At 38.7% G+C, this 27,421-nt stretch overlaps 2 protein-coding genes across 2 annotated transcripts; one reads left to right on the top strand and one right to left on the bottom strand.

Annotated features, from left to right (window-relative positions):
- Nucleotides 1-261: 261 nt before the first annotated feature.
- LOC113024239 (leucine-rich repeat LGI family member 2-like) lies at nucleotides 262-4,680 on the bottom strand. Its single transcript, XM_026171121.2, has 8 exons — nucleotides 4,358-4,680; nucleotides 4,117-4,188; nucleotides 3,841-3,912; nucleotides 3,563-3,634; nucleotides 3,352-3,423; nucleotides 2,807-2,976; nucleotides 2,129-2,293; nucleotides 262-1,285 (listed from the first exon to the last, which is right to left on the bottom strand). Exons 1-8 carry the CDS (start codon nucleotides 4,528-4,530, stop codon nucleotides 450-452), a joined length of 1,632 nt encoding a protein of 543 aa, XP_026026906.1. The 5' UTR covers nucleotides 4,531-4,680; the 3' UTR covers nucleotides 262-449.
- A 9,147-nt stretch (nucleotides 4,681-13,827) lies between these two features.
- Nucleotides 13,828-22,974, top strand: LOC113024238 (uncharacterized protein C4orf54 homolog). The gene is made up of 2 exons (XM_026171120.2): nucleotides 13,828-18,202; nucleotides 22,497-22,974. The coding sequence occupies exon 1, from the start codon at nucleotides 13,889-13,891 to the stop codon at nucleotides 18,173-18,175; it is 4,287 nt and encodes a 1,428-aa protein (XP_026026905.1). The 5' UTR covers nucleotides 13,828-13,888; the 3' UTR covers nucleotides 18,176-18,202; nucleotides 22,497-22,974.
- Nucleotides 22,975-27,421: the final 4,447 nt, after the last annotated feature.

The raw sequence follows: 27,421 nt of genomic DNA, 5'->3' as shown, positions 1-27,421 counted from the left end.
TTTTAAGGATGTATTGGTATTGCCATAACATTTTCTTAATGCAGTTGCATTGTCATATTATATTTCTGTCAGCCTTTAGTTACTTTGGTCTAACATTAACCTAGCCTTCATAATTTTCTGAATCCATATCACATTATTTGCAGAAAACTTGATTAAATTTAGTTTCAAACCAAGAACGATAAATCTAGTTGCATAAGTACAATACACAGCATTTGACACTTCTTTGACAGCATACACTCATTATGAAGCGACTAACCAACATGCAGTACTTAACAAATTTATTTGACCACCACCATGAGGTTCATCCCACAGCTGTCCTAAATTATCAGTACTGGTAATTGCCAAGTCATTTTTAAATGTTTCTGCAAGGTTAATCCGCCAGCATTTACAATGGTCTCATAATTTCTTTTAAGCACTGTATATTTTGATCAGTACTGCTTTTGTAGTTATTATAAGCTTAAATCTACAAATATATGCTCAAAGACCATCGATTTCCCTTTGAAGCTGGAGGAGAAAATAAAACTCCTTCGGTCAGTGGTCACCACAGTAAATGACCGGGGTGACTGCACGTAAATGTCCTTGAACTTGTGAAATGTTTTTGACTCTGCATCCCAGAGGTAGATCTGTGTGAAAGAGTAATCGCTGCCAAGAGCAAGATAGTGCCTGTCTGCGAAGGTGAACGGCTGGAGGATCATCGCCCCTCGAGAGGGAAGAGGCAGCACGTCAATGAACTGCTTGTTGGTCCACTTGAGGACTTTGGAGTCACCGATGTAGCAAGCCATGGCCAGATACAAGTCACCCTCCACCCGGAAAGCTTTGACAGCCACTACATCATCAACGTTTGTGATTTCACTATGAAGTATAAACTTTAAGGTACTCCTGTTCCACAGGTAGATGATTGGTGACTGAGAGCGACTGGCTAAGATCAGGTAGGACTTACCGTCCACCTCAACATACTCAGCATCTGTATCACGAAACCATTCATGGAGAAACTGGTAGGAGTAGAAACCAGTTTCATTGCGTTCTGGTTGGTCAGTCCACTTGTAGAGAGTAGACATGCCTGCCTTGGAGCTGTCCACAATCACAAAGTACCAGTGACCTTCCATCTGAAAGACTTCAATATCATTTGGCTTCGAGATGTTGAACACCTCAATAGTTTGAAAGTTGATGAATTTGTTTTGTTGACCATCAAACTTGTAAATGTGGGAACCCCCAAAGAGCTGGGTGACTATTATTAGGACATGGTCTTCAATTAGAACCGACTTGCATCCAACAACAGACTTCCCTGTGAAGAAAAGTTGGTCATTAATAATACAACACAGAAAATGAAAGTATTAGTTGAAAATTAACGTACTCTGAAGGATCTGTGAATTCTATCTGTGAATTCTATGACTTCTATGATGACAGTATTAAAATCATTATGGTCAAGCATGAAAAGACCAAAGTTCAGACCAAGACAAGACCAAGGACAAAGTTGGATTTTTGTTTCTTTCAGCTGTTGATGAATGTAATGGACTTTAGGGATTCTGGCCTCACTTTTTTATACAACTAGTGTTTAGTTATCAGCTAACTTTAGCATATAGCAGGCGTCGTTGTCAGGTGAGTTGGAAGATGAACCTAAGCAGTGGCTCCCCTGGTTACCTTCTTTCTTTTTATGCAGGAGGTTGCTGGGAGATGATGTTTGATCAGACATTTCCTGTCTTACTGCAATAAAGTGTTCAGTGAGGATCAGTGGGGTGCACGGTTAAAAGCTTCACACAGAGTTGGTGGAAGAACTGTATCTGATTACCCACATGTAACAGAGACTACAGCTGCCGGGGTTATTACTTTTATATACCAAAAAAGTATTTTGCACAAAAATATTCTTTAAATGTTCTTCTGTAAAGTTGGGTATTTTAAATATATGGCAACTGTCTCAAATTGTCAGATCAAGTCTCAGTTGGCCATTTGATTATCAACTGTTACTTCATTTTTCAGACCTGGAGGATGTCAGTTAGTCAATATCCATGATTCGGATGTGCAGTTAAAATGTATGCAGGACCATTCATTGATCTATTTTGGTCTTTTCATGAAATCTACTGACACTGAAAAAAAAATAACATTACCAGCTTCATGGATGTTATCAAACCTGTTATATTATCAAATTTTCTGAAGTTCAGTTCAATGTGATCCCACTCCATGACTATGCAGCTGTTGGAGTTTGGGGCGGCCATCGCTACAAAGATGTCGTCTTTGAAGGAGAAGATGTCCGCTGATATGGACTGAATGGGGATGGACTGATGACGCACAAAGTCTGTGAGATGCGGACAAAAACAGAAACTGCTGGTTTGCTGATTAAGTGAAAACACCAAAATTTACATACTCACAGCTTCAGTTACATTTCAGTGCTTTGAGAAGCCTCATTCATGTACTCAGGGCTATTAAATTTGGCTTTCAGCTTAGTAATATTTTATTTTTGAGATTGTATGTTTTTTAACAGTCATTTGCAGTGACCATAAGGTTTTGCACAAAATATTTCAGCAACTGCTGCATGGATTGTTGTGAGATTTGGAACAGGCATTTGGCTCTCAGTTTCATTCTTATATCTGCAAATATAAACGTATTGTGATTTTTTTTTGTGTGTGTGTGTTGTTGGTTTTTTTTGCAAAGGTTATGCAGCATGTGTGGATATGTATATGTTTTCAGGAGGAAACATGTTAGCAAACCTTGAATCTGTTTCTTTTTGAGAGCAAATGATTAATTATTCAACATTTTTATTGATTTTAGAATGACAGAAATGCCTTTCATCGTGCCCTTGTTATTTCACCTGTGGAAATACATTCGCCCGGTGGAATAGGAAGGTCATTGAGCCGCTTGCTCTTCATGTCACTGGGGCCTGCGCAGAAGACATCTGATGCTGTGGCATTCGTGTTTTTCAGCCATGTCATCAGCCACTTGTTCTCACAGCCACACTGGAAAGAGTTGCCTCGCAGATCTCTGATGCATCACAGAGGGAATGATCAACAACAAAGGATTAAGACAAGAGAGAAGAATGACTGGAAGATAGATAGATAGATAGATAGATAGATAGATAGATAGATAGATAGATAGATAGATAGATAGATAGATAGATAGATAGATAGATAGATAGATAGATAGATAGATAGATAGATAGATAGATAGATAGATAGATAGATAGATAGATAGATAGATAGATAGATAGATAGATATCATACCACTCGGAGGATTTAATGCTGAACACTGCCAAGTGCAGTCTGAGTCAGCTTCAGTTAGAAAAACACACACACACTCTCTCTCTCTCTCTTAAACACACCCACATACACACTGCTGACACAACAACTGCTTACTCACATTTCCAGCAAGGAATCCAAGTCAAAAAAGAGATCCCTCGGCAGAAACCTTATCTTGTTATTTGCAAGGGAGCTAAACCAGAAACACAAAGAATGAGAAGGGGGAAAAAAACACAATTCTGGTTTTTTGGGGGTTTTTTTTTTCACTTTAACTGCGAAATGTTGCTGTTTCAGCTGTCATGATTAGGAGAGAAGATGACAGCAAAACTTACAGATAAGTCAACCCTCGTAGACCACGAAAGGCATTTTTGGTGATGGTTTCTATCTTGTTCCCTTCAATGAACCTGTTCCATGAATAGTAATAGAACAGATTTATCAATGACGAGAGAGATAAATATATTTTGTCATGTCTGAAAAGCACATGTGCACTGTTTATTATTTTTGATTTTCTGCTCCACTGGTGTGGGCATTGGGTATTGGGATAAGTTTAAAAGTTGTTGGTGACTGAGATTTTTTTAGATTAAGAAAGAATTTGTTTAATAATACTCACAAATATTCTAGATGAGGCAGACCAGAGAAAGCATCATCTTTGATTGCAGTCAAAGAATTTGCATTAAGAAGCCTGTAAAGGTAAAAAACAACAACAAAAAAAGCTCTACAGCTTAAAATATTAAAACTTTCCTTTAAAAAACAACTTTTAGTTGTCTGGTTTCCAGTATAAAGCAACCAAAAACAACTTAACCAATAATAAATCCGTGTGCCTTATTTGTTTGGGTGTGACTGCTCTAAGACGTCAATAATCACCAAGTAATCAGTGGGTACTTACAGCAGCTGAAGAGAAGGCATAAGTGAAAACATCCCCTCTGTAATTTCCGCAATTGATCCATTAACCATGCTCCTGTTGAGTGAAACACATTAGGGACATGTTAACAGTCTGTACCAGACACGTCAGGCACGAAATCCCACTACAGGCAGTCAATTATTCTTCTGAATGCGGTATTAATATTATCTCGTGACTCACTGACGGATTTTAATAACCCTCTTCATAGCCAAAGAAATGTACTTACAGGGAGTTGATCTCTTTCGGTATAGTGTGGGGGATCTGTGAAATGCCGACGCAGATGATGGTCTCCTTTGTGCAGGAGCATCCTGAAGGGCATTTGAAATTCTTTTTCGATTCAGCTGCAACATAAATGCACAGGAGCGCGAATCCGGCCAGCCACTGCTTAGCAAGTGTCATGATGCTTCGTAGACATTAAAAACAGCGACTGAACGCGAGGTCTGAGCGTGTCGTTTGTGTATCCGCTGGGCTACATCAGAATGCAGCACTACAGTGGAAAGCCCTGACACAGGCTGATACGGCTGCAGCTGCGTCCTGGAGGGCTGCTGCTTTGGTGTCGGACGTCAGTGATCAGAGGTGATTTGTGTCGAAAGACTTCAAGGCAGCGTTTGTGTATATATGCATTTAATAAGTGCTCGACTTAAAGACGCATTCAAAGTGGGGCAATCAATAGCAAACACAAACAGACCTCGGTTTTTCAGCACCATGGAGAGTATTAATACTGTCATAATAGTTGCCCGCGTCTGTCGTGGATTTCATCACGTGATACATTCTGCATAACTATGCAGAAAGTACCAAATCCAATGAAAATAGCCTAATAAAGTCCCTCCACATACCAGGAAGAGATTTAATTGCACTTTTTAACCTGGTAGATGAATTATCCTCTCAGCTGTAGTTACCAACTGGTACAGAGGCATTTCAGAGGCTCAATTCATTTCCTATATTAAAAAAGAAACAGAAAAGTCATCAGTTCACCAAATGCACCCTCCTGGTGATTTAAAATTTTTATTATTATTATTATTATTATTATTATTATTATTATTATTATTATTATTATTATTATTATTATTCTCATAAGCTTTATTTAAAAAGTCTGAGACTAAAAGTCTGTTTTTAATAATAAGTTAACAAAAAAAGAAATACTAAAAGTCAAAAATCAGGGTAAAATTAAAATAAATCACAGTAACAAATGGAAGTTTGTTTATCATATTAAAATGAACTAAACTCCACCTGGGAGGAAAGGCAAGTGACTTTATAACTAATTTTTGCTAATATAGTTCTGACTCTGGAGAGCAAAGGGATGAAAAAAAAACCAAGCAAAAAAAAAAAGTGAAGTATGGTGAGACGTCAGGCCATGAACCAATTTATGAATTTCAGCCTTCTAACTGTTCAAGATTGCTGTATGTGATTGTTTTCTACAAGTACATCATGGTGGATTTGAAATATTACTTGGATCATGTTAGTTTATAGGAGCTTTTTTTTTTTTTAATTTGCCTTATTAAAAGTTTTCTTCTTTTATTGTTTTTTTTTTTCTTGGAGTATTTTCATGACCCCATGTAATCCTAATATTTACTTTGTTAGTTGTTTTTAAGTTACTTAGGTGAGTCTCTTTGGTTTCAGTGACTTTTCCCACATATCTTGAGTGCTAATAGGGTAAGTAAGACTTACAGACCCCTGTCATGTTACACACACAATGCCTGACCTTTAATATTAAGTTTATAGGACAAAAGGCAGTACAAAGCTTTAACATGAGAAGATACATTTTTTATTCATGTTTTCTTTTTTCAGAAATAAACAAAGTGTGATTTGCCTAAGGGTAACCAGACTTTTGTTTACCAGTCAGTAGTGTAGTGTGTCAGTTCAGATAGTGCACCACTAGAGGGCAGCTGCTGATAAAGAAAGAGGAACCACACTGTGGCAACTGTTTTGCTAACATGGGGGGAAAGCATCTGTCGTGCTGCTATAGTTGTTCTGTTTAATTTTTGATATTTTTAAAATCCAAAATGTCATAGAAAGTGTTAATTTAATTTTCAATTCAATTCAATTTTATTTATATAGCGCCAAATCACAACAAAAGTCGCCTCAAGGCGCTTCATAGGTACAGAGAAAAACCCAACAATCATATGACCCCCTATGAGGAAGCACTTTGACGACAGTGGGAAGGAAAAACTCCCTTTTATCAGGAAGAAACCTCCGGCAGAACCAGGCTCAGGGAGGGGCGGCCATCTGCTGCGACCGGTTGGGGTGAGAGAAGTGTTACAAACTTGTATGTCCGTGTGTTTGTTTGTGCAGGTGCTGTGTTTTTGTCTATGTTAATTTAGCTGTGCCAGGTCCCTGTTCCGATTGGTGCGTGGACTTACTGCCCCGGCGTGATTGGATCCAGCTGGAGGACCCGCCCATTAAAAGGAGGCTGGAGTGCTACAGCGGGAGAGGTCCTCGCATTTCTCCTCATCACCCAGCAGTAGTCCTGTGGTAGCCGCTGGCTGCAGTATACGCTTGAAAGTTGTGGAAGTGGAGTGGGTAGGGGTGAGCTGCCATTTCTTTTGATCACCCGTTTTCTCCTGTTTTGAGTTAGTTAAGGAGGTCAGACTCTGTCTTTATTTTTGACTTTGTTTTGGTAAGGTCAGGGGTGCGGGATTTGTGTAGGTTTGTTTTGTTTATTGTTTTGGCCTTGGCTCACCCTGAAGTGTTGACACTCCCGTTTTGGTTCTCTTTATTCACATTGTAAATAAATCACCTCATATCTAACGGATTGGTTTCGTGTGACTGCTTGGGTCTTGGGGAGGGAAGCGAGTGCCTCGCTCATGTTATGGCCTGGCCCTAGACGGGTCGTAACAGAAGGAAAACAGGATAAAAGACATGCTGTGGAAGAGAGACAGAAGTTAATAACAGATATGATTCAATGCAGAGAGGTCTGTTAATACATAGTGAGTGAGAAAGGTGACTGGAAAGAAAAAACTCAATGCATCATGGGAATCCCCGGCAGCCTACGTCTATTGCAGCATAACTAAGGCCTAACTATATGCTTTAGCAAAAAGGAAAGTTTTAAGCCTAATCTTGAAAGTGGAGATAGTGTCTGTCTCCCGAATCCAAACTGGAAGCTGGTTCCACAGAAGAGGGGCCTGAAAACTGAAGGCTCTGCCTCCCATTCTACTTTTAAATACTCTAGGAACAACAAGTAGGCCTGCAGAGCGAGAGCGAAGTGCTCTAATAGGGTGATATGGTACTACAAGGTCATTAAGATAAGATGGGGCCTGATTATTTAAGACCTTGTATGTGAGGAGCAGGATTTTGAATTCAATTCTGGATTTAACAGGAAGCCAATGAAGGGAAGCCAAAACAGGAGAAATCTGCTCTCTCTTTCTAGTCCCTGTCAGCACTCTTGCTGCACTAATTATTTGGGTTGGTGAAGTAAAAACTAACACAGTATCAGGTTTGTAAAGTTTGTTCATTCATTCTTGTTTCTGTCTTGAGTGAAAATGACTTCAAAGTTTTCAAAATGAGTTTTTTAAAAGAAGGTTTTGAGAATTTCTGAGAACTGTGATTGCCCTGAATCTTTATTTACTATTTCATATTCTTCTCCTCATTTTTTCTTTACAACCATCTGATTTAAAATATACAAATTTTATTAGGTACACCTGTTCTTCTGCTCCTTAACACAAATATCTAATCAGCAGCAGCTCAATGCATTTAGGTATGCAAACGTGGTCAAGATGACCTGCTGAAGTTCAAAACAAACATCAGAATGGGGAAGAAAGGTGATTTGAGAGCTTTTGAACAACTCATTACAACCAAGGTATGTAGAAAAGCATTTCTGAAGACAGAAGACTTCAAGCCCTGAAGCAGATGAACACGCCACATCCTGAGGCTACAAGTTACACTGCATCACCAAAACTGGGAAACACAAGACTGAAAAAAAATCACCTCGTTTGATAGTGTTGCTGACCATGTCCATCCACAGGTACCCATTTTCTGATGGCTGCTTTCAGCAGGATAACATGTCATGTTATAAAGCTCAGATCATCTAAACTTGGTTTGCTAAACATAAGAATGAGTTCAAAGTCACCAGATCTCAATCCAGTAAAGCAGCTGTTGGATGTGGTGGTAGTGTGATGCAATCAAGTCAATATGGAACAAAATATCTGCAGAATGTTTAAAGCACCATGTTGAATCTATGACCAGAAGACTTCATCCAAGGTGTACCTAATTAAATGACTGGTGAGTATATATCTGCTGTCCTCTAATTAAAGATACTCTAATGCTTTAATTGTTAAATGTATAGTTAAATACATTTAACATACAGTTAAACTGATTGTAGGCTTATTATACCAGTTATTAGGTTTAGGGGCTAATTGCCTCGTCACATATTGCTTTTTTACTTTAATAAATGAAATCGTAATTTCAAAATTGCATTCTTTGTCTGATATTAAATGTGTGATGATCTGAAACATGCAAGGGTGACAAATACGTTTTGACAACACTGCATTTAATGAAGTAGTCAATAACAGTTATCACATCATTACATTAAGAGACATAAACCAAGATTGTCCATCGTATGCTGCTACTTATAACAATTCATTATGATTTTTATTATAGACACTGCTCTTCAAAAGTTTTTTCAGACGCAGGTTTGTGTCATTATTCATGAAAAGGAGCACAACAATAGGGCTGTAAGTTGTCCCACCAGGTCCTAACAAGGTGCCGACCTTTGCTGGTAGCCCAGCAGTCTGGCAGCATGAGTGAAACCGAATAGCCATTGCCAGAAGGGGGCAACCGTACATGTCTGCCATTGCTGGCATAATTCACGACAGCTCTGACTCTTGTATTGCTGTTTTTAGGCTAGAGTACTCCTAAACACTCAGGACCACCAGATGATACAGAGCAAACATCTCTTAGTTATTTAATCTAAACAATGATTAAGATGGAATTAGAGAACTGGAAATACAAGTTGAGAGATGCATTTTTATATTTCATTTATTTTTACGTGAGTTTTAATCTACACAAACATGAAGGGGTGTCTGAGTTTTGGGAACCCCAGCATACTAAAAACATCATTATTTGTTCATATTTTGGATATCTCTGCAACTTGAATACAACAAATTGCACTTTTTTTTCCATTTGGTAACTTAAAGTGCTGGCACGTAATGACTTATCCAAAAGAATCACTGTTAAAAACAAATGAAATGTTAAAAACAGCTTTGTCTTCTTTTATCCTCGTTCACAGGCATGTAACTGGTTGTGTCAGATGAAGGATGAAACATTTTCTGACAGACACAAAGAGATCACAGAAATGGATAACTTTTTCTCTTTTGACTCATATCCAACACTCATATCAGGCAAAAATGCCACTTCAGGGGAGTGAACAGATTTTGATCCTGAAGAGAACAAAGTGGGACAAAGTAATAAATGCACGTATTGAGAGACAGCAGAGATAGTCCTGTTAAAGTGGGATTTGTTTTGTGTTGTTTTCTCTCTACTGACATATAATCTTACAATCAAAAACATTTTGTAAAGAAAATTAGTGCCACTTCATAATGTCTACTAATAAAAAAAGTATGTCAGTATATAACTACTGCCAACATTTTTTTAACCTAGTAAATACTAAAACAAGTATAAAAATACCTTTGATGTTAATAATGTTATTACAATACATTACTGAATATACATAACAATACATAAAAAAAATTCATACATAAAAATTACCATTTTTCAACCTCGGTTTTATTGATAACATTAGTAGAAATAACCGAATAGCTTGTTTTCTGTTGTTATGCCTTTATAATAAAGCACTTTAATTGGAAGTTGGTGATACATGTTGCAAAGTTTGTTTTTTAAAATATGTTTTGTGATCAACTTTTTTTCATTTTTACATAAATATGTCACTTTCCCAATTGTGATATTTTTTCTTTTCTTTTCTTTTCTTTTCTTTTACTCCTGGCCAAGAAAGTACACCATTACAAATTCACATAAAATACAAAACAAAGATGGGAGAAATGAAGCAAATGTAATTTACCCAGTAAGACTTTGTAAATAAAAGTGATGTACCACTGCTGTTGTTTCTTTAGATTTCAAGAGGGCCAGCAAACCAATTAAGAAGTCACTTAGTGACTTGTACTGAACAATGAGTTACATAAAGAACTGTGATACTCAGAGTCTTGAATAAAGTGTAGAAGAGAGAGGATGCATGTAAGTGATGTCACTATAATGAGGAAGGAAACCCTTACAAGTTTTTTCTTCACTGCTAAATTAAGGTAGGCCATATTTTGATAATAAACCCAGTATGACCTTTACCTGCTATAATCTATATGTGAAGGGAAGTCTATCATTCACCTGAGATCTGGGAGTTATATTTAGTTATTTAGATACTGGTAAACACACTCATCCAACCTATTCACCGGCAATGACACTGTCAGAGTGATCACTTTTCCTCTTTAAGTAAATTGTCAATATCACTGGTTTAGGGTAACTCTCTAATCCATAACATCCTCTAAACTAACTTCCATACAACACTTGCAAATCCAAAGGTGACCTTTTAACCTTTGAACCATGAAACCTTTGAAGGATAGGGAACTTAACCTAGAAAAGTGCGGTGTCTGGCTGGTGACTGCTTCACAGCAGGTGTTCAGGCTCTCTGACTTCTCCTGTTCCCACTTAGAAGCTGCAGAGGGCTCAGCAGTGAGTGTCAGAAGGTCACCAGTACGGCCGCATGGTACCTAAAACATAAACATGTCACGACAGCATGCTGTGTACCAGTTTGTGTTAAATACGAGCAATATACATCACACAAATTCTCATGTTTAAAATGGATTTTGTGTGAGAGTGATGTTGTGGTTGTGCCACATTTATTTTATTAAATGATTGTACAAATAAGAGCAGCATGTTGTAATGTTTTATAAAAAAAAAAGAGCTGCACATCTCACCTCATCACTTTATGTATTTTGCCTACCATTTTCAAGTTGTTGATTTTAGATTAAGTTGTTTTCCTATGGAGCATAAAAACTTGTGGTGCAGTTGCGTGGAGATTTGTTAGATTGCATTTTAATTCATGTCATTTATTGTATTATAACCAGAGTGGAACAGCCTCTAGAAATGACAATAATGCACTGGTAAAGTGATGCATTGTTCATTTTCAAATACTGCTAAACTGCAAAAAAAAAATGCAGATGCCATATTAACAGCAAACTACTGTGTACTCTTACAGTGTAATATAGTATAATTTCTGCCCCATTTCCACTTAGGGCAATCGTGGATCTCACTCTGTTGCTTGACTTTAACCATAACTCACTGACAAATCAGGTCCCACAACTTCATTTATGACACAAGAAACACAAAGTATGGTTAAAATATTTTGGAAACCTGACAAAGCCATTGCTTTAGTTATCTCCAGTTCCACACTGGTGAGCACAAACAGTCATAGAAATGGAAATGTTTAGCTCAAGCCATTAATTTAGGTAAGAAATTACAAAAAGAAAAATTTTTGCTATGACAGTAGCATTTGGATGATTAAATACTGGATATTGATGTAAATCAACAAACAGTTTACATTGCTAAAACAATAACAGTCAAACCACTGACAGTATTATAGTGCAAATATTATATTCTACACAGCACAGTGTTGTATTATCTGTAAAGTATAAAATGCTACTATATTAATGTAGAGTGAGGGTTTGTTCAGCTTACCTTTCCCTGTGAAATGGTTCTTGTCAGTGCGGTGCAAGTATTGGGTTTCAATCCCCTCTGTTCTACATCAACATTTGAGGTGTGAGGGTGAAAATTAGGCTCGAAAAAAGTCTTCGCATGGACCGTTCAAGACTTTGATTAATGGTGCTCATGATTTAGCACCTGCTGTTTTAATGTGGCCAGTGTAAGAAACTGATCTCAACTTGCTTGCATGAGCAGCTTCCCCATTTTAAATAGCTACCTAAATTTATCAGCTTTGTGGAGTTCACTTCAACCTGCGTGTGTTATGAAATGCTTAATAGCTCACATTTGAGTTATATGAAGGGGGGCGAGGAAGAGGTGGGGGTTGGGTCAATCATATGTGATATGTCTCTCTGGATGACATTCATTACAGGTGTTTAGTAATCATTAGTGAAATTATGGGTTATTTTCATTTTTTATTTCTCGTTCTTTTGCGCTAATGAATTGTGACCCTTAATCCATTCATCTATCAGGCGAATGCGTCAACAACAGCAATGGGAGAAGATCTCAGTTTACCTATATGCTACTTGAACTCTAGACCGCTGATGTTATTTTACTAATATCACCAGTTGAGGTGAAGCTATACTACTTTATATACAATTATATTTTACTCCAGGTGTTCCCAAACTGTAAAGCATAGTCCATGGAATCCCAAAATGCATTTTAGTACACCCCTTAAATAAATATGCTAAAGTTGTTTTCACCGCTGCCCTACACCACATTAGTGGCACTGAGAGCAGAAGTGGGATTTGAGGGTGACAAAAGCTTTATGCCAGTGGCCTCTGTCCTTGATATTGCTGTCAGTGTGCCCTCCATATGCAGCAACTGTCGGCCCACCCCCTCCTAGCTGCATACCACCAAACTGGGGCCGAGTCCAGAAACAACACTTGTGTCTTCAACACTTAGACAGACTTCTCATAACTATATTATTATTATTATTATTGTTATTATTATTATTATTATTATTATTATTATTATTATTATTATTATTATTATTATTATGCAAGACATGAGGATTCTGTATTGTCTCTGCTAGCAAATAATCATCATGAAAATATTCCTTCATGCAGTTTACCCAAACTTTTTGCCAAGCCCCAAATGGCTCAGGGTGTGATGTGGAATGAGCTCAACACGTGTAAAAAAAAATGTCATTCTCCACCAGCTGATGGTGAGTGTTTCTCTCCATCATGTTCACAGCTGTTTCGGTGAGTGGGTTAAGCACTGAGCACATTCATGTGTCCACAAATGTTAAAAGTGCCAATATGTTACATCTGGTATTCATGCTACAGCAACTTTTGTTTTCCTTTCTCTAGATTATTTGCTTTTTATTTCAACGCACTTACATTTTCATGCACGAATATATTATATTATATTTATGCACAATTAGAAAACAAAGTGTAACTGTTGTTGGAAAGAAAATAATACTAATGTTGAAAATGATTTGTTGAAAATGTGCCACTTTCCCATTAAAAAAAATACTACTTTCCAAATCTTCCACTTTAAAAATATTTTATGGTTTCAGGACAGATAAGTAAATAATTAAAATAAAATGGAAATGTACAATTAATATTGTTGTTGTTGTTGTTGTTGTTGTGGTTGTTGTTGTTGTTAATAAATTAAATTAAAAAATACACCTATCTTTTTTTTATTTAGTAAATTGTAAAGAATATTGAGCAATGCTTGTATTGTTTATGTAAGTGAAACTAATAATGGACTCTGGAGGAGCTGTTCTTGGAGAAAAGGTGCTGAAAATGAACTTTTTGGATGTTGATTTCAGAAGACCGATCTGTTGCTACAAAAATAAAGTAGCTGCTTGAGCCTGAGAGTAACCATTAGAGAAACCATCGTGGGACTTTCCTCTCTCTCTCTCTTTCCTACTCCCCTTCTCTCTCGCTCTCTCGCTCTCTCTCTCTCGCTCTCTCTCTCTCTCTCTCTCTCTCTCTCTCTCTCTCTCTCGGCTCTCTGTCCCCCTCCGTCCCTCCAGCCTGCAGAGTTTTCCGTCCTGTGTCAGGATAACATCGTAAACGAGGACCACCTGACGGTAAGACCGGACTAAATGGAAGCAGCGGAGAAAACTCTCATTTACCAAGATGACACCGGACTTCACAGGAAGCTGCTCACAGATGACAAGGATAAGGACAAGACCGGCGGTAAGGACCACGCCACCGAGACGAACAGCGACGAGTCCAATTATGTGGATCTGGACGTAAAACCTGACTGTCCCAAAACGGTTAAAGTGACTTTTACAGGTGTAGGGAACCAGCTGTCTGTTATCAAATGCGACAGTTCAAATCAGGGGGAGCAGGAACGAAAGAGTAAAATCATTTCGAGCAAGGACAAGCAGGACACCGTCCCCGGGCTCGGATCGGATGAGCCCCAGTCGGAAACTCTGACCAAACTTCCCAACACTGATCAGGACTCCGAGAATGAGAATCAGCGCCAGGTCGAGCTCGACCCGAGTGACTGCAGCGACAATGTGTGCAGTGAAAGTGATGAGCTCCGGTACACGGACATGTATCTGAACAGCAAGACGGAGTCCGATGACGGCGCCAGCGCCTTGCTGTCCGACCACTGCGGCTCCGACACCGTGGAGGACGAGTCCCACTATATCACCACGCACGAAATCCAGCTAACCGAGCTCGACCACGACGTAGATTACGATTTAGGCCGCGGGACCTGTTGGGAGTTTGAAGACGACAACCTGGTCTATTCCTTTGTGGATTACGCCTCTTTTGAAAGCGATGATACTCAGGAGGGCACTCTGATACTAGAGGGCAGGGGCCAGGCGAAAGTGCAGTCAAATCTCGGTGGAACAGTTGTCAGCACTGAGCAGGAGGAGAGCGATCTTTGTGATTCGGACAAATGCGCCAGCTCGGACGAAAGCGTGTGTAAAAATCCAAGTGAAGACCTTAGTGAGGGGAAAATCCACCTGTCGATAAAAACCTCCTCTAGAGCAGTTAACGACCCAGTTAATGCATTTGACAACAACTTCTCTGAGTACAAGAAACACTGTGGAGACAAGAGCAATTTCTCTTTTGTGAGCCCTGGCGCCAGCGCGGGGCCCCTGTGCGACAGAGCCCCATATTTCATCCCTGCTCCGGGCCGTCAGCACCTTGCAACCAAACTGAGACGGAAAGATATTAATGAGTATTCCAGCGGAGCGTCCAGCTCGATCAGTGAGCTGGACGACGCTGATAAAGAGGTGCGTAATTTAACCGCCAAGTCTTTTAGGAGCCTGGCATGTCCGTACTTCGATGCTATTAATCTTAGCACCTCTAGTGAATCTTCTGTCTCGGAATACGGCCTCAATAAGTGGTCGGCTTATGTAGACTGGAATTATGGAAACATAACGCGAGGCGGAGAGCGCAGCGTAATTGCGCACAAGACTTCCAGGGCAACGCTGGAAATGAATAAGAACGTGGAAAGTAAGAAGCATGGTAAGTCTGTTACCGGCACGAAAACCCCGCAAAACAAAACATGCGCGCTAAATAAAAGAATAACTTCACAGCAAGCATCATCTTCCAGCAAAAAGATCCAAGTGAAAGATCACGTTCAGCCAGTGCAGCGCGGTGTCACGTTGAATTTCCGCTATAATGTTGAATCACATGAAACAGCTGATTCAAAATGCCCCAAAAAGGCACGACCCAATGGGGCTACCGGGGCTGTGCTGGCCAGGTCTGGGTATGAGATGCAGTATCATCACACAGATAACCTAGGAGATACTCACAAAAGGGCAATTTTTGCATCAAGTCTTTTGAAAAATGTGATTTCCAAAAAGATGCAATTTGAGCAGGAGCGCAAAATGGAGAGGGGTGAAATCTGTGACACATCCCCCTGTTTTCAGATAAAAGATCCAGAGGTGATGAGAGAAAGGAGTCCGGGACGAGGCCTACAAAGGCAAACATCAGAATCGGGCTCAGGATTCACTGTGAATTCTGCTGATGATCAGTGTCCCGAGGTTGGCAAACAGAGTTCCTGTGGTGATGGAGAGGAAACAAAAGGCAGCAAAGCACCAGATGATTCAGACAAGGGACAGGATGAACTCCAAAAGGATTCAACCATCCACAGTCAAAGTACTTCATCTAATTCATTAAAAGAAGATGATCCAGAACCTGTAAAACAGGTCGAACCTCCATCTGTAACCGGCACACAGACTGCAGCAAAGGAAGGATTAGACACCAGCAGCATGCTGTCAAAACTTCTTTTTGTTCCAAGTTGCCAGCTACACTCAAAGGAGAAGAACTTTTCAGATTTACTAAGACACACACCTGACTCTGTCACACCTGCTGCTTCACAGAAAAGTGAAAAGGAGCTGAAAGCGAGTAATAACGGAAACAAAGAAGAAAATGGGAAGGGAGGGAAGAAACCCGAGATAAAAATATGTCTGAGAAGCGTGAAAGAAAATAAAGGCTGCACGCTGAATATTGCCAATCTCCTAACCCCTAAAATAAGTTACAATGTCAACACGTTCAGGACAGCAGATGATACCAGAGTCCCCATTTTGTCAGCAGCTGACAGGGTTCCAAATTTCACTGTTAGAGACATAAGAGACACCAAATGCAAGCTTCAAACACCAATATATCACGTAAGGGATGTACGCAAGTTGGTAAAAAGCTCATATCGCTTTGTTTCCTTGAATAATAGTGGCAGTAAATGTTCCACAGCAGCTGATAAACCTGAGGAAAAGGCAAAAACAGAGCATGTTAAACATTTATTACCGTCTCCTATTGTAATCAAATGCAACTCTGTTAAAACAAATGTCAAGTCAGAGAAAACTGCAGCACAGAAACAAGCAGTGACATCTGAAAATCCCCAGAGTGAAAGTGGACCTTCTGCTTCTGTGGCTAACAGGGCACCACCAGTCATAACCAAGCAGGGGTGCCCTGACCAATCAGACATTCAAACGACTCAACTGGTGAAACAGAGGCAGGAGAAGTTTGCAGGTGAGACGGTGGAAAGGAGAAATGAGGCGGCAGCTCCAAAACAAGATGCAGTGGAGAAAATAAAAGCTGCTGTCAAAACGATGGAGCAGCTTTATTTTTTTGACAAAAATGAGTGGAAGCGCAAGAGTCAGGCTCCACGCCCCATCACAGGCAGCCATGTGCTGTCACTTATTGCCAGGGAAGAGCAGGGAGCAGAGGTGCCCGAGGCGGCAAGCACCGACAGCACTCCTCAGTCAGAAATGGGGAGGCCGCACGAAGACAAAAGAGCCCTCAACGTCATTCATGTTCCATATGACAGTGATGCTTTTAAAACACAACAAAGCAAAACATTTACTAACAAAAGCGTCCTCCATTTTGGCAGCAAGGCTTGCGTCAGTGTTAACTCAGACAGCAGCTCTGCATTTCCACTGCCACCAACTGTGAAAAGCTCCACAACTCCAGCGGCTCCACTGTCTGTGAAAATAGAGGAGCCAAGACATTGCCAGGTGGAGAATGGAAAGGTCAAAATCAGCCCCACTAATCCTTCGGTTACACAGGGCTGCTCGGACTCTGAGAACTATTTAACCATACCAGGGATGGCCTACACAAATGAAATCAAACTTTCAAACCCAGAACACGATTCGAAGGAGGGCAATTCAAATAACAGTAAAGTCAATGCAGCTGACCTCAAGGCACCTGAGCAGAAAACTTCTCCGTTAATCATGGAGTACCCAGGCACGAGCATCTACCATCACTCAACAGCAGCAACAGGGCCTCAGAAACAGCAGCAGGTGCTCTGTTTCTCTCCCTACCTCCCAAATGTGTCGCCTACACCTTCTACTGGAGAGCCAGCGCAACAAACCCAGCGCAAGATGCTTGTGGACCCCACAACTGGACATTATTACTTGGTGGACACTCCCATTAAAGCGACCTCTAAGAGACTGTTTGACCCTGAAACAGGTCAGTACGTGGATGTACCCATGCCTCATTCACCTGCGGCACCTGTAACCCCGGTGCCTCTTTCTGTGTCTCCCCTGGCACTTAACCCAGGAGGATATGCCCCCACCTACATGATCTACCCAGGCTTCATCTCCTCACCCGCTATAGCAGCCCAGACGGTATTGCCACAGTCCCCATGTTATTCTGAAGATGCAGGTGGAGAAAATATCAAAAAGAATATTAGTCCTCAGCCAGAAAGTAAGACAGCAGGCACAGAGAGTACATATTACAGCGCAACAGGAGAAACTTCCCAGGCGCAGCTGCAGTTACCTGTGAGTTTGGGACTTCTGACCACCAGGGGAAGTGGCAGGAGCTCAGAGAGAAAGCCAGTTATCAGCATCACAACGCAGCAAGGTCCAAGAATCATTGCCCCTCCCTCCTTCGATGGCACAACGATGAGCTTCGTAGTGGAGCATCGGTGACCAAGAGAACGTCTCGTCATAAGTGATGTAAGTTTTTCACCTGCTCATTCAGACTGGCAACTTGTATGACTCAGTATTTACCTGATTTCACCTCACTCCAACCGCTCTTAAATTTTGAATCTATTCTGTTGGAAGCAGATAAAAGACATTTATTTTTTTGTAAATCTTGCTCAGAATCTTAATATCAATATGACTGCTCAAAATCTCCTGTGTGTGATGTCATGATGTATATTTGCAGTCAATTTCTGATTAGACACAAAGGATGGAAGGAATAATAGTGCATTTAAACAAATAGCATTTAAAAACAGAAAACACACACACACAAACAAAAAGCAAAATTTTTTCCCCAATCTGAAATTTTAGTTTGTTTGTTTTTTAAATAGAGATAAAAAGCAAAAACACTGGGATTTGAAATTTCTGTAGAACAATATTTTTTTTCTGACATATGGAAAAATAATTGCTCAGCACACTCAGCACATAAATCTAGCTTTTCAGGCAAATTCTCATTAAGATTTGTCCTGATCATGATCTATAATATTTTTTGATATACATGCATTGCTCATCTATAGCGCTTTTTGATGTACAAAGCCCCACCTTGGATTTGGGCAGGGGTAAAAGACTGGAAAAGTTGTACAAAGGCTAAAATAAAATTACCTCCAAATTAAATTGCCTAATTAGTAAGAGGGTTTTAATCATCTAAAGTGTTGACAGGACACAGTTAAACAACAGATATTCTTGATGGTATTGGTGGTGTCAGAGGTTGGGTGAGGAGTTGGCTTTGGCACCTATAAAGGCCCAATTAATGCTAACTGATACATACAGATCTTCAAGCAACATATGCTGTCATATGGATAGTCTTTTTTTTTTTAGGAAGGCTTTGTTCATTTCATTAATAATTGTAAACCAGGCTGTGCACATATTTAGAAACTAATTGAGGAGATGGAATTTTGTAACAAGCAAGATTGGGGAAAGGTTTGGCTTTCAAAACTGCAGAAATTGCTTTCAGCACTTTTTAAGCATCTGTTAAAAGAAGATACCATAGAAGACAGTGAGAGATATGCCCTGAACCAACATTTCAGAAGCATGTTGCTGGCATCATATTCAAAATAAGCACTATTTAAAACAAACTTTTCGGTTTTAATATATGATAAGGTGCCTCTGCACTTATTTCAAACTAATAAAGATATCATTGTGAACCAATTTGTTCTGGTTATAATTGGCTATATCTGCAGCGCTTAACCTAATTACACCACCACCAAATAATATAAGGTTTATGCAACAGCTACATTAAATAGAGGGTTAGGGTAATCACCAAGATCTTTCTTAGGTTACTGTAGTGGTTAATCTGCCAGCATATTTAAGGTCTTTATATAAAATGATAACTTTAATGCTCAAATCTAAATATTGTTGTTTAATTACGACTTTTCAAAGGTGCTGTTTTACAGAAAAGCTGAAAAAAATACACATTAAAAAGCACATTACTATTTTTTTTTTATTCAGGCAGCAAAAGAAAGAGAATTCCAGTGTGCTCGAATCTGGATATAAAAACATTAATTCAGTTCAGTGAATTCAGTAATCTTTAGTCTTAAGCAAGGTTTTGACAGATAGCTAAAATATTTGTGTTTTGTTGTTTTTATTGCATGTGAATAATACATTTCTAAAGCGCTGTACGTTTTGCAAGTGCCTCTTTACAAATGTGCTAGCCAAATTCAGTACATAAAATCTCAACAGAATTTAATGCTGTTACTTTCAAGGAATCTCCTGAAGTCCGTACCAAAACTTATAGAGATTCACATTCCGAGGCTGCTCGTGTGTTACATTCAGATGACCTCACCGACTCGTGTTTTTTCATTATTTTGTGCCATAAATGTGGTCAAAGCAGCAGTCCAGCTTGGATGCTATAACAGTGACATGTTAATAGACATGCAGCAGCTTCATGACAGGTAACCCGACTCCACTGAGCTCGGCTGGACTTGCAGTGAGATTGGATTTTCAGCCATGGCCCAGAGCTTTTCTCTGCATTACACATCGTCGGGCTATTTTGATAGTGTGAGACGACTTTGTTTACATGGTTTATTCTCAGGGTTGGAAAGTGTCACAGGAAACTATTCCAGTTAGTGACACCTCACATCAAGTTATTCTTAATCCGTTATAAATGTTTTAATTACTTGTATAACTTTACAGTTTATTAGTGTGTTCGTTCCTTGCTTGTGACATTTCACAAATCCAACAAATATCTTGAGAAATAATCAGTTCACAGATTGCAAAATAATTAACTCCTAGGTGCAATATGTTTATTGTGCAGTGAAGGTGGACACAATGTAGCCAATATAATGTTAATTTAATTTAACCAAGTAATACAAGCAGTGGGTTCAGAGGGCTAAAATAATCTGATCACTAATTTTACAGAATAATTGACTGTGTAGTTTAAATGTAGAGCTTACGCAAATCAGGAAATAATTTTAAATAATTTTATATAATAAACAAAAACCTGAGTTTACAGTACTGTGGAAATAAAATTTAAACAAGAGATCTTTGTGGTGGTAAATGGTACTGCAGCACAAGTTTTATTTGCACTGGTTTTAAAGTTTTCACTCCAAAAGTTTTACAGTAATAGAATAATAAGGAGTTATATTTCACATTGTTTTGTGTCTAACTTACATTCCAACCTTACTTCTCAGGCCATTTTAAACTGCATACATTTTGACCTGTAACACCAGCTATGACTTTGTACAGTTGAATCATGGACCTAAATACTGATCTAAATTTTAGCCATTGGAACTTACTAATTACTAATGATGCTTTTGTAGCTATGAATTAAAATTGAATACATGCATTTTAATATAGTCAGAAAAAGTTAACAATAGTAAGTAAGATCAAAGTGATGTAAATCCAGGAAGCATTTTTTTTTTAAATTTGGTTGATTGACACTTTTTAAGAAAATCCTAAAGAGCTCTACAACAGAGGTTTTGCAGTAACGTATAAACAGCTTGTCAAAAGGTTAAATCTGGCTCACTGGATGGCTTTGGAAAAAGTAAAAGCAGAAGAAGGCCAGAAAGTTTGGATTTTTAACTGCATTTTTTCATTTTTCATTTTCATTTATTTTACAGTCTTGTTATTGTCCAACAGTACCAAAGGTAAGCAGCCTAAAAGATAAACCATTAAATTACATATATTAAAAACAAATTCCAATCGATAACACAGAAATGCCTATATACTGTAACATTTTATCGGGTGTCTTTTTTGTTTGTTTGGTTTACTTTTATAGTAGGCCCACACAAACATCAAACAAACAAACAAATAAATAAAATGACACTTTTGTGTATTATAAACATTTCTGTTTACTGGATTGGTCCTCTCAGCATCAAATTGGGGTGTGTGTGGCCCACAATGTGTTATGTTTGTGCTATGCTTGTTTTATCAGCAGATGTTTATATGAACACAGGTTGACAGGTTACCAAGGCAATGATCTGAGTTGACAAACATCAACAGCAGTTCTGCAAATGAACAATTAAGAAGGGCATAAAAAAAACCCACCAGCAAAACAAACCAAATATAAATGCAAAATTATAAAAAGAAATCTTTTTAGTGTCATATTCTTTCTTTTCTTTTAGATATACACATATACACATTTACAACTAACCACAGTCCATTCTCAGCTAATGTGTCAGAGCAATAATACATCCCCATGAGCATGAGGGATTCATGTCAGCTGGGTGCGTGTCAGGCAGAGGCCTAGCGCAGGGTTGAGTAGTTGTGTGAAGGGAAACCAGGGCGTGTGCATGTGTGTCTGCGTACGTGTGTGTGTGTAACTCGTGTCGGTGGGGCAGAGGGACATGTGTGTGTGTGTGTGTGTGTGTGTTGGGGGGGGGGGGGGGATTGCTGGGATAGTGATGCAGGAGGAAAAGGTCAGGCAATGCAAAGTATTTGTTGTGCTGATGCAGGGAGAGGACAGCTGCTCGGAGAGATCAGATGCTGTTGCAGCTCCAGCTTGGAGGCGATTCTGCGGGACTCTGATGGGGTCAACTTTTTATAGCCCCCTCCCCCTCTGCCTATTCCTAAATGGGGAGAGGGAGGTGGAGGGCACTGCTGTCCTTCTATGTAAACAAATCTAGTAGCGTGCCCTCAGCAGTGATTTGGCTGAATCTGATCAGCTGGCTAAGGTTGAGGAAATCTGAAGAGTGAATGCGTTTCAGTGGCTGGTGAAAGTAGCTCTTTCACAAACTGCACCACACAGTAACTTTTCTCCTTTATGTTTTCAACTTGTTTTCACAGCATCCATCTGACTTTAACACCCATGTTTTGTCTTTATCACCTTTAGATGTTTCTGCTGAGGATTCTGGCTTCAGTCACTGTAAGTTCAGTTTTCACCTGTCACCCACCCCGTGATCTACTCCCAGGACAACCTCCACCACCATCATCTGCCCCCAGTTCTGTGTTGTTTAAACTTGCAGCAGACATTACTGTATACGCATTGCAGTGCTACATAGGGTCAACTCAACATTTTTGCCACGCTGTCCTGCTGAAGTTCTGATGTGAATAGGCTTATAATACTTTCCATTCAGCTGCTGTCAAGATCTGTTGAAATGCTGTTTGTGCCCTGCAGCATGCTTATTCAAAAGGAAAAAAGGCAAGTCTTCGCTTCCTGCTCAGTGTTATTCATTACTGGCCAAAAGCAACTGGTTTACTGATATTTTACTGTCGCCAAGTATTTTAAGCAAGACTATGTAACTTTTGAAAAAACATATTTAACCTAAAAAAGGTTTAATATGTGCAAAATAAAATTCAACTTTATTAAAGTCCGCATACCCAAGATTTGTTTTCTATAACCTCTTGTGATCATTACGCTGTACCTGACCTTACTGAGTGTGTGTGCAATTCATTAACACTACTGTGTAAGGATGTCACAGGTCCCTATGGTTTTATCAGAAAAGTAAAACAAAAAGTAAAGATGTACCTGACAAGAGCACATGTTGGTTGTCTGCTGCGGTTGATGCTTGGTCACACTTATTCTAAGCTAACAGCTAGGCATTGCAGTCTTGTTTATCCCAGTGGGCAAATGCAGTACGGTATTAGAGACAAATATGAGATTCTGGTGTATCAGCAGGTATCAAAAGAGGTGCTTTGCATTTGCTGTTTTCATCTGCACACATCAGTTGCTCGGTAGGACAGAGGATGTCTTATTCAGGTCCGGGGCATTGTAGGGCTTATTTGACTGGCAATCCTGAATGCCATGTGAATGTTGGGGACAGTGTAGGTAGCAAGTGGTGGGTCCCATTTTTATTTATTTTTGGGGTATCACATTGCTCAACTTCCTACATAAAGTTTACATCATTTTGCATTAAAGCTTCTAACATTAGATCCTTCCTGGTAGTGGATCAGGGCCATTTTAAAGAGGTCAACCATGCTCAGTGGACACTGAGCAACTTCTAGCCACAGCAAAGGCTCTGTCTTCCTGTGGACACTGGGATCCTTAGTAGCCAGGTAACATGTAGAAGATCCCAAGACCACAGTACACAGATCTTTTTTGGAATTCTGAGTGAATTAATACTCCAAGTGAATTCATCCATGAGAGGATGGACAGAGAGGTTGATAGCAGATATTAGTACCACATCAGCAGTAATGCAGAGTGGAGTGGAAGCGCTGAAGTGAAAGCTGAGCCTGGCATCAAACTTCTCGACTTACCGGTGGATCTGCTTTCTAACCCTACCCATTAGTCATTGGAAGAATGAGGTTGTAGATGCAAGCATCTGAAACAAGTTTCATTCGCTGGGTGATGCAAAGAGAGGGTGATCTGAGACATTTGAAAGAGACGCTGCTCTTCAGACATCTGATTTCTCTGGAGGTATTCCAGACAGATCCAACTGGAAAGAGATCACAGCACAGAGTCAGAATACCCTGGAGGGATTACATAGGATGTGGCTAGGGAGAAAGACATATGGGCAACTTTGTTTAGCCTGCTGTCACCAAGATCAGCCACAGAAAATGAATGTATGGGCTCCAGTAAAATAATAAACAAGATAACATAGATACCAAGCAAGTCGATTCTGTATCACATATTATTCATTTTCACACTTAAAGGTTTAGGTATGTAATCTTATTTAACCAAGAAAAATAGCCAGATGGGTGTAATGATAATGGTATCTTTCATTCAAGTACTGCTTTCCTCCATTTGATGTTTGTGCCACAGTGGTTGCTGTTCAGTGGGAGTTGCATAGTCTTGGTTTTAAATAAAACATTTTTGCTGTACATCATATGATCCACATTTTGCACAGGGACCATTTGTCTGCACTTAATTAAAAATGAACACGACAGATTAAGACCTCACTATCTGTATATATTTTTATTCTTTTACAGTCAGTTCAGTCAAAAAAGGAAATCATTTATTGTTGGATTTAAAATAAATATATTGTAAAGAATTCCCTACCAAATATATGTTAAAGAATAATCGGCTGGCATTACTATGTGCTGTGTTACAACTCACCAACATATTTTTCACATGCACAGCAGCAGCATTTCCATGTTTTTGAGCAGTCCATGCCCATGCTTGTCCTGAAGTCTATATAACCGTCCTGTCATGACTCACGAAATGATGCTCAAACCTGCTGCATAACTGATATATTGTATGAAGTGGTCTGCATTTATATTTTTAAAGCATGCTCAGGAGAAAAGTAATACACTATGTGTGTATGCCAGATGAAACAAAGCTGGGACTGTGGTTTATTAGTTTACTTAGGTAACTAAGTAGCGCTGGGCCTAATGCGTCAGAGCCAGCTGGGACATTTAGAGGATGACTTCCTTTATTTGCTTTGGTTCAGTTTACACTTTTGTGTACTGAGATGGGGGCTGATGTGTGTCTGTGTTTGTGCCTGTGAGTTATGTGTGGCATTTGAGCATTATGTGAGTACAACGAGGAGTTATGTTACTTCGCTGCAGACGTGAGCATAGACTGGTCATGTGTTTGGTTTGAGTGATTTTGCATAGCATACGGAGAAATGCCAGTTTAAATCTAAATCACTGAGCAAATACATTCAAATATTTTTATTTGAATACTTTTTTTTCTTTTTTCTTACCTGTTTCCATTTGAATATGCAGGGGCATCATGTGTCATTGTGCTTGATTTTACTCAGTTATACAAGCATACATGTAGTAATACTGCAACATGTAGTTTGCTATTTTTATCACATTTCCTAGTTACACGGATTAAAGGTATCTGGACATGCTGGACAGTCTATGTACCTTAATGTAAAATGCAATTTTTGCAACTTTTATTCTTATGAATTGATTTCATTATAACGGATTCATGTGCACGAGCTGCTCTTTGGAGCATGTTAATGTTGCCAAATTTAATTCATTTTGAGGTAAATGTAACTGAGATATGTAACTGTAACTAATAACACTTCCTTTAAAATTGTAGGTTTGCTATTGAATGAAATCAGTTTACTCCATTGTAAAATGAGAGCAGTGCAAATAAAGCAACTGATGCTACTGAACATTTATTTATTTAAAATTTGTACAAAATGGCAGAAATGACCTAAGAGATGAAAAAAAAACAATTTTAAATAAATGAATGACACATTTTTTTATTTTGAAGTACAAAAACGATAACACTGCCTCCCAGTTTTGAACTTTTATGTGTTTCCCCAGGTGTCCAAGGTGATATTTTCCTAAGTCTAGATGATTTTATTTTTATCACATTAACATATCATTTTTAAACCCTGTGAAATTTAATTAAGTAATATATTACAAATTGCAGGCTCCAGTAAACCAGCTATTCTAATGTTGTTATGAATGTAAAGCATAATTTCTCCCATGCATTTTATGAACACCATGTATGATTTTTATCTGTGAATAATAATAATGTACTTAATGCACCTGTCATCAACATTGTCAGCAATGAATGGCTGTAAACACTGGTGGTAGCAGCACAATGTAGATTTGTTTAATTTTGTTAAAATCTGATTTCATTTGAAAATAACATTTTTCATGTTTTCAGGTGAACTTTGCCCAATATTGCACTGTAACGTAGAGATAATGTAATTTCTTTGAAAACTTTCTTGAAAATGTTTGTCAAATAACAAACAAATACAACACCTGCTGATTTTGAGGTTTAATGTAAGAAAGTGATTGCATCAGTGCTTGATTTTGTATTAAACAAGAGGGATACGGTGAGGTGACGGTGGTTCGAGATAAGTGCAAAGGCTGTATGACCGGTTAAAGGAAAGGGGCACATGTTTCAATGAAATGTCCTCTAATGAGATACAGCTGTGTATTACCCACAGCCTTTTCTATGCATGATGTCAACTGTGTTGCGAGGCTGGCCCAGGAACAGGAAGAGGTCAGTATGACAGCTGAGAGATACCTTGAAAAGAGAAGTGAGTGCTGTGTTTGCACTTACAACTTGGAAAGTATAAGAACATGATTAGTGACTGTTATGTAGACTGACAAGCCTACATATGTTTGCAATAAATTCAAAATGTAAGCTACTGAACATGTGTGTGTCCATTTTAATCATTTTAAGGCCTCCTTGTGTTTGAATGACATGCATTTACTGCCACTTTCAAAACAGCTGCGCTAATATCAAACATTTGTTTAACTAAATAAAATTAATGTTTATTCAATTAATCTTTGATAGGTGGTATCATCAACAAGGAAATGATGTGAATAAACAGAAGCTGTGCTTATTCATCAAGATACTCTAAAGTGAAACCCAATACATGTTTTTTTGCAAGAAGCAGCTTTATTAGTGAATAATTACTAATTCATTAATGCTTTCATCCACTACCAAAACACTGTTAGGATATCATGTTGTGTGAAATCCATGTGCCTAGTTAGACAGTCAGTGCATGTAGAAGTGAGCATAGCAATGGCAATAACTGATCTGAACATGATTAATAATAAATAAATCAAATGAAGGCTATCATGATTGGAACTTGTATTTTCCTTCTGACTGTTATTGAAAAGTAAATAAGGTAAACAGGAGCAATAAAAAATGTGCCACATCAAATATATATATATATATATATATATATATATATATATATATATATATATATAGATATATATATATATATAGATATATATAGATATATATAGATATATATATAGATATATACTTTTTGTTTTACTTTCTTTTATCTTCCCTGTGCGTTTACCATAGCTGTACACTCAGTTTCACTGACCTAATTACTGTAAAGTTTCACAACTGAGCAAAAAAAAAAAAAAGAAAAGAAAGGAAAAGAAAAA

The sequence above is a fragment of the Astatotilapia calliptera genome, chromosome 6 (assembly GCF_964374335.1).
Source record: "Astatotilapia calliptera chromosome 6, fAstCal68.1, whole genome shotgun sequence".
In the NCBI taxonomy this organism is placed as follows: Eukaryota; Metazoa; Chordata; class Actinopteri; order Cichliformes; family Cichlidae; genus Astatotilapia; species Astatotilapia calliptera.
Note: the sequence above shows the minus strand (reverse complement) of the source record. Positions and strands in the feature narration are given on the sequence as shown.

Coding starts and splice junctions, on each gene's coding strand:
- LOC113024239 (XM_026171121.2), bottom strand. CDS start 4,530: ATGACACTTGCTAAGCAGTGGCTGGCCGGATTCGCGCTCCTGTGCATT. Junction 3,913..4,116: donor ATGCCTTCTCTTCAGCTGCT/GTAAGTACCCAC, acceptor TTACCTTTACAG/GCTTCTTAATGCAAATTCTT. Junction 2,294..2,806: donor GGGCGAATGTATTTCCACAG/GTGAAATAACAA, acceptor CGCATCTCACAG/ACTTTGTGCGTCATCAGTCC.
- LOC113024238 (XM_026171120.2), top strand. CDS start 13,889: ATGGAAGCAGCGGAGAAAACTCTCATTTACCAAGATGACACCGGACTT.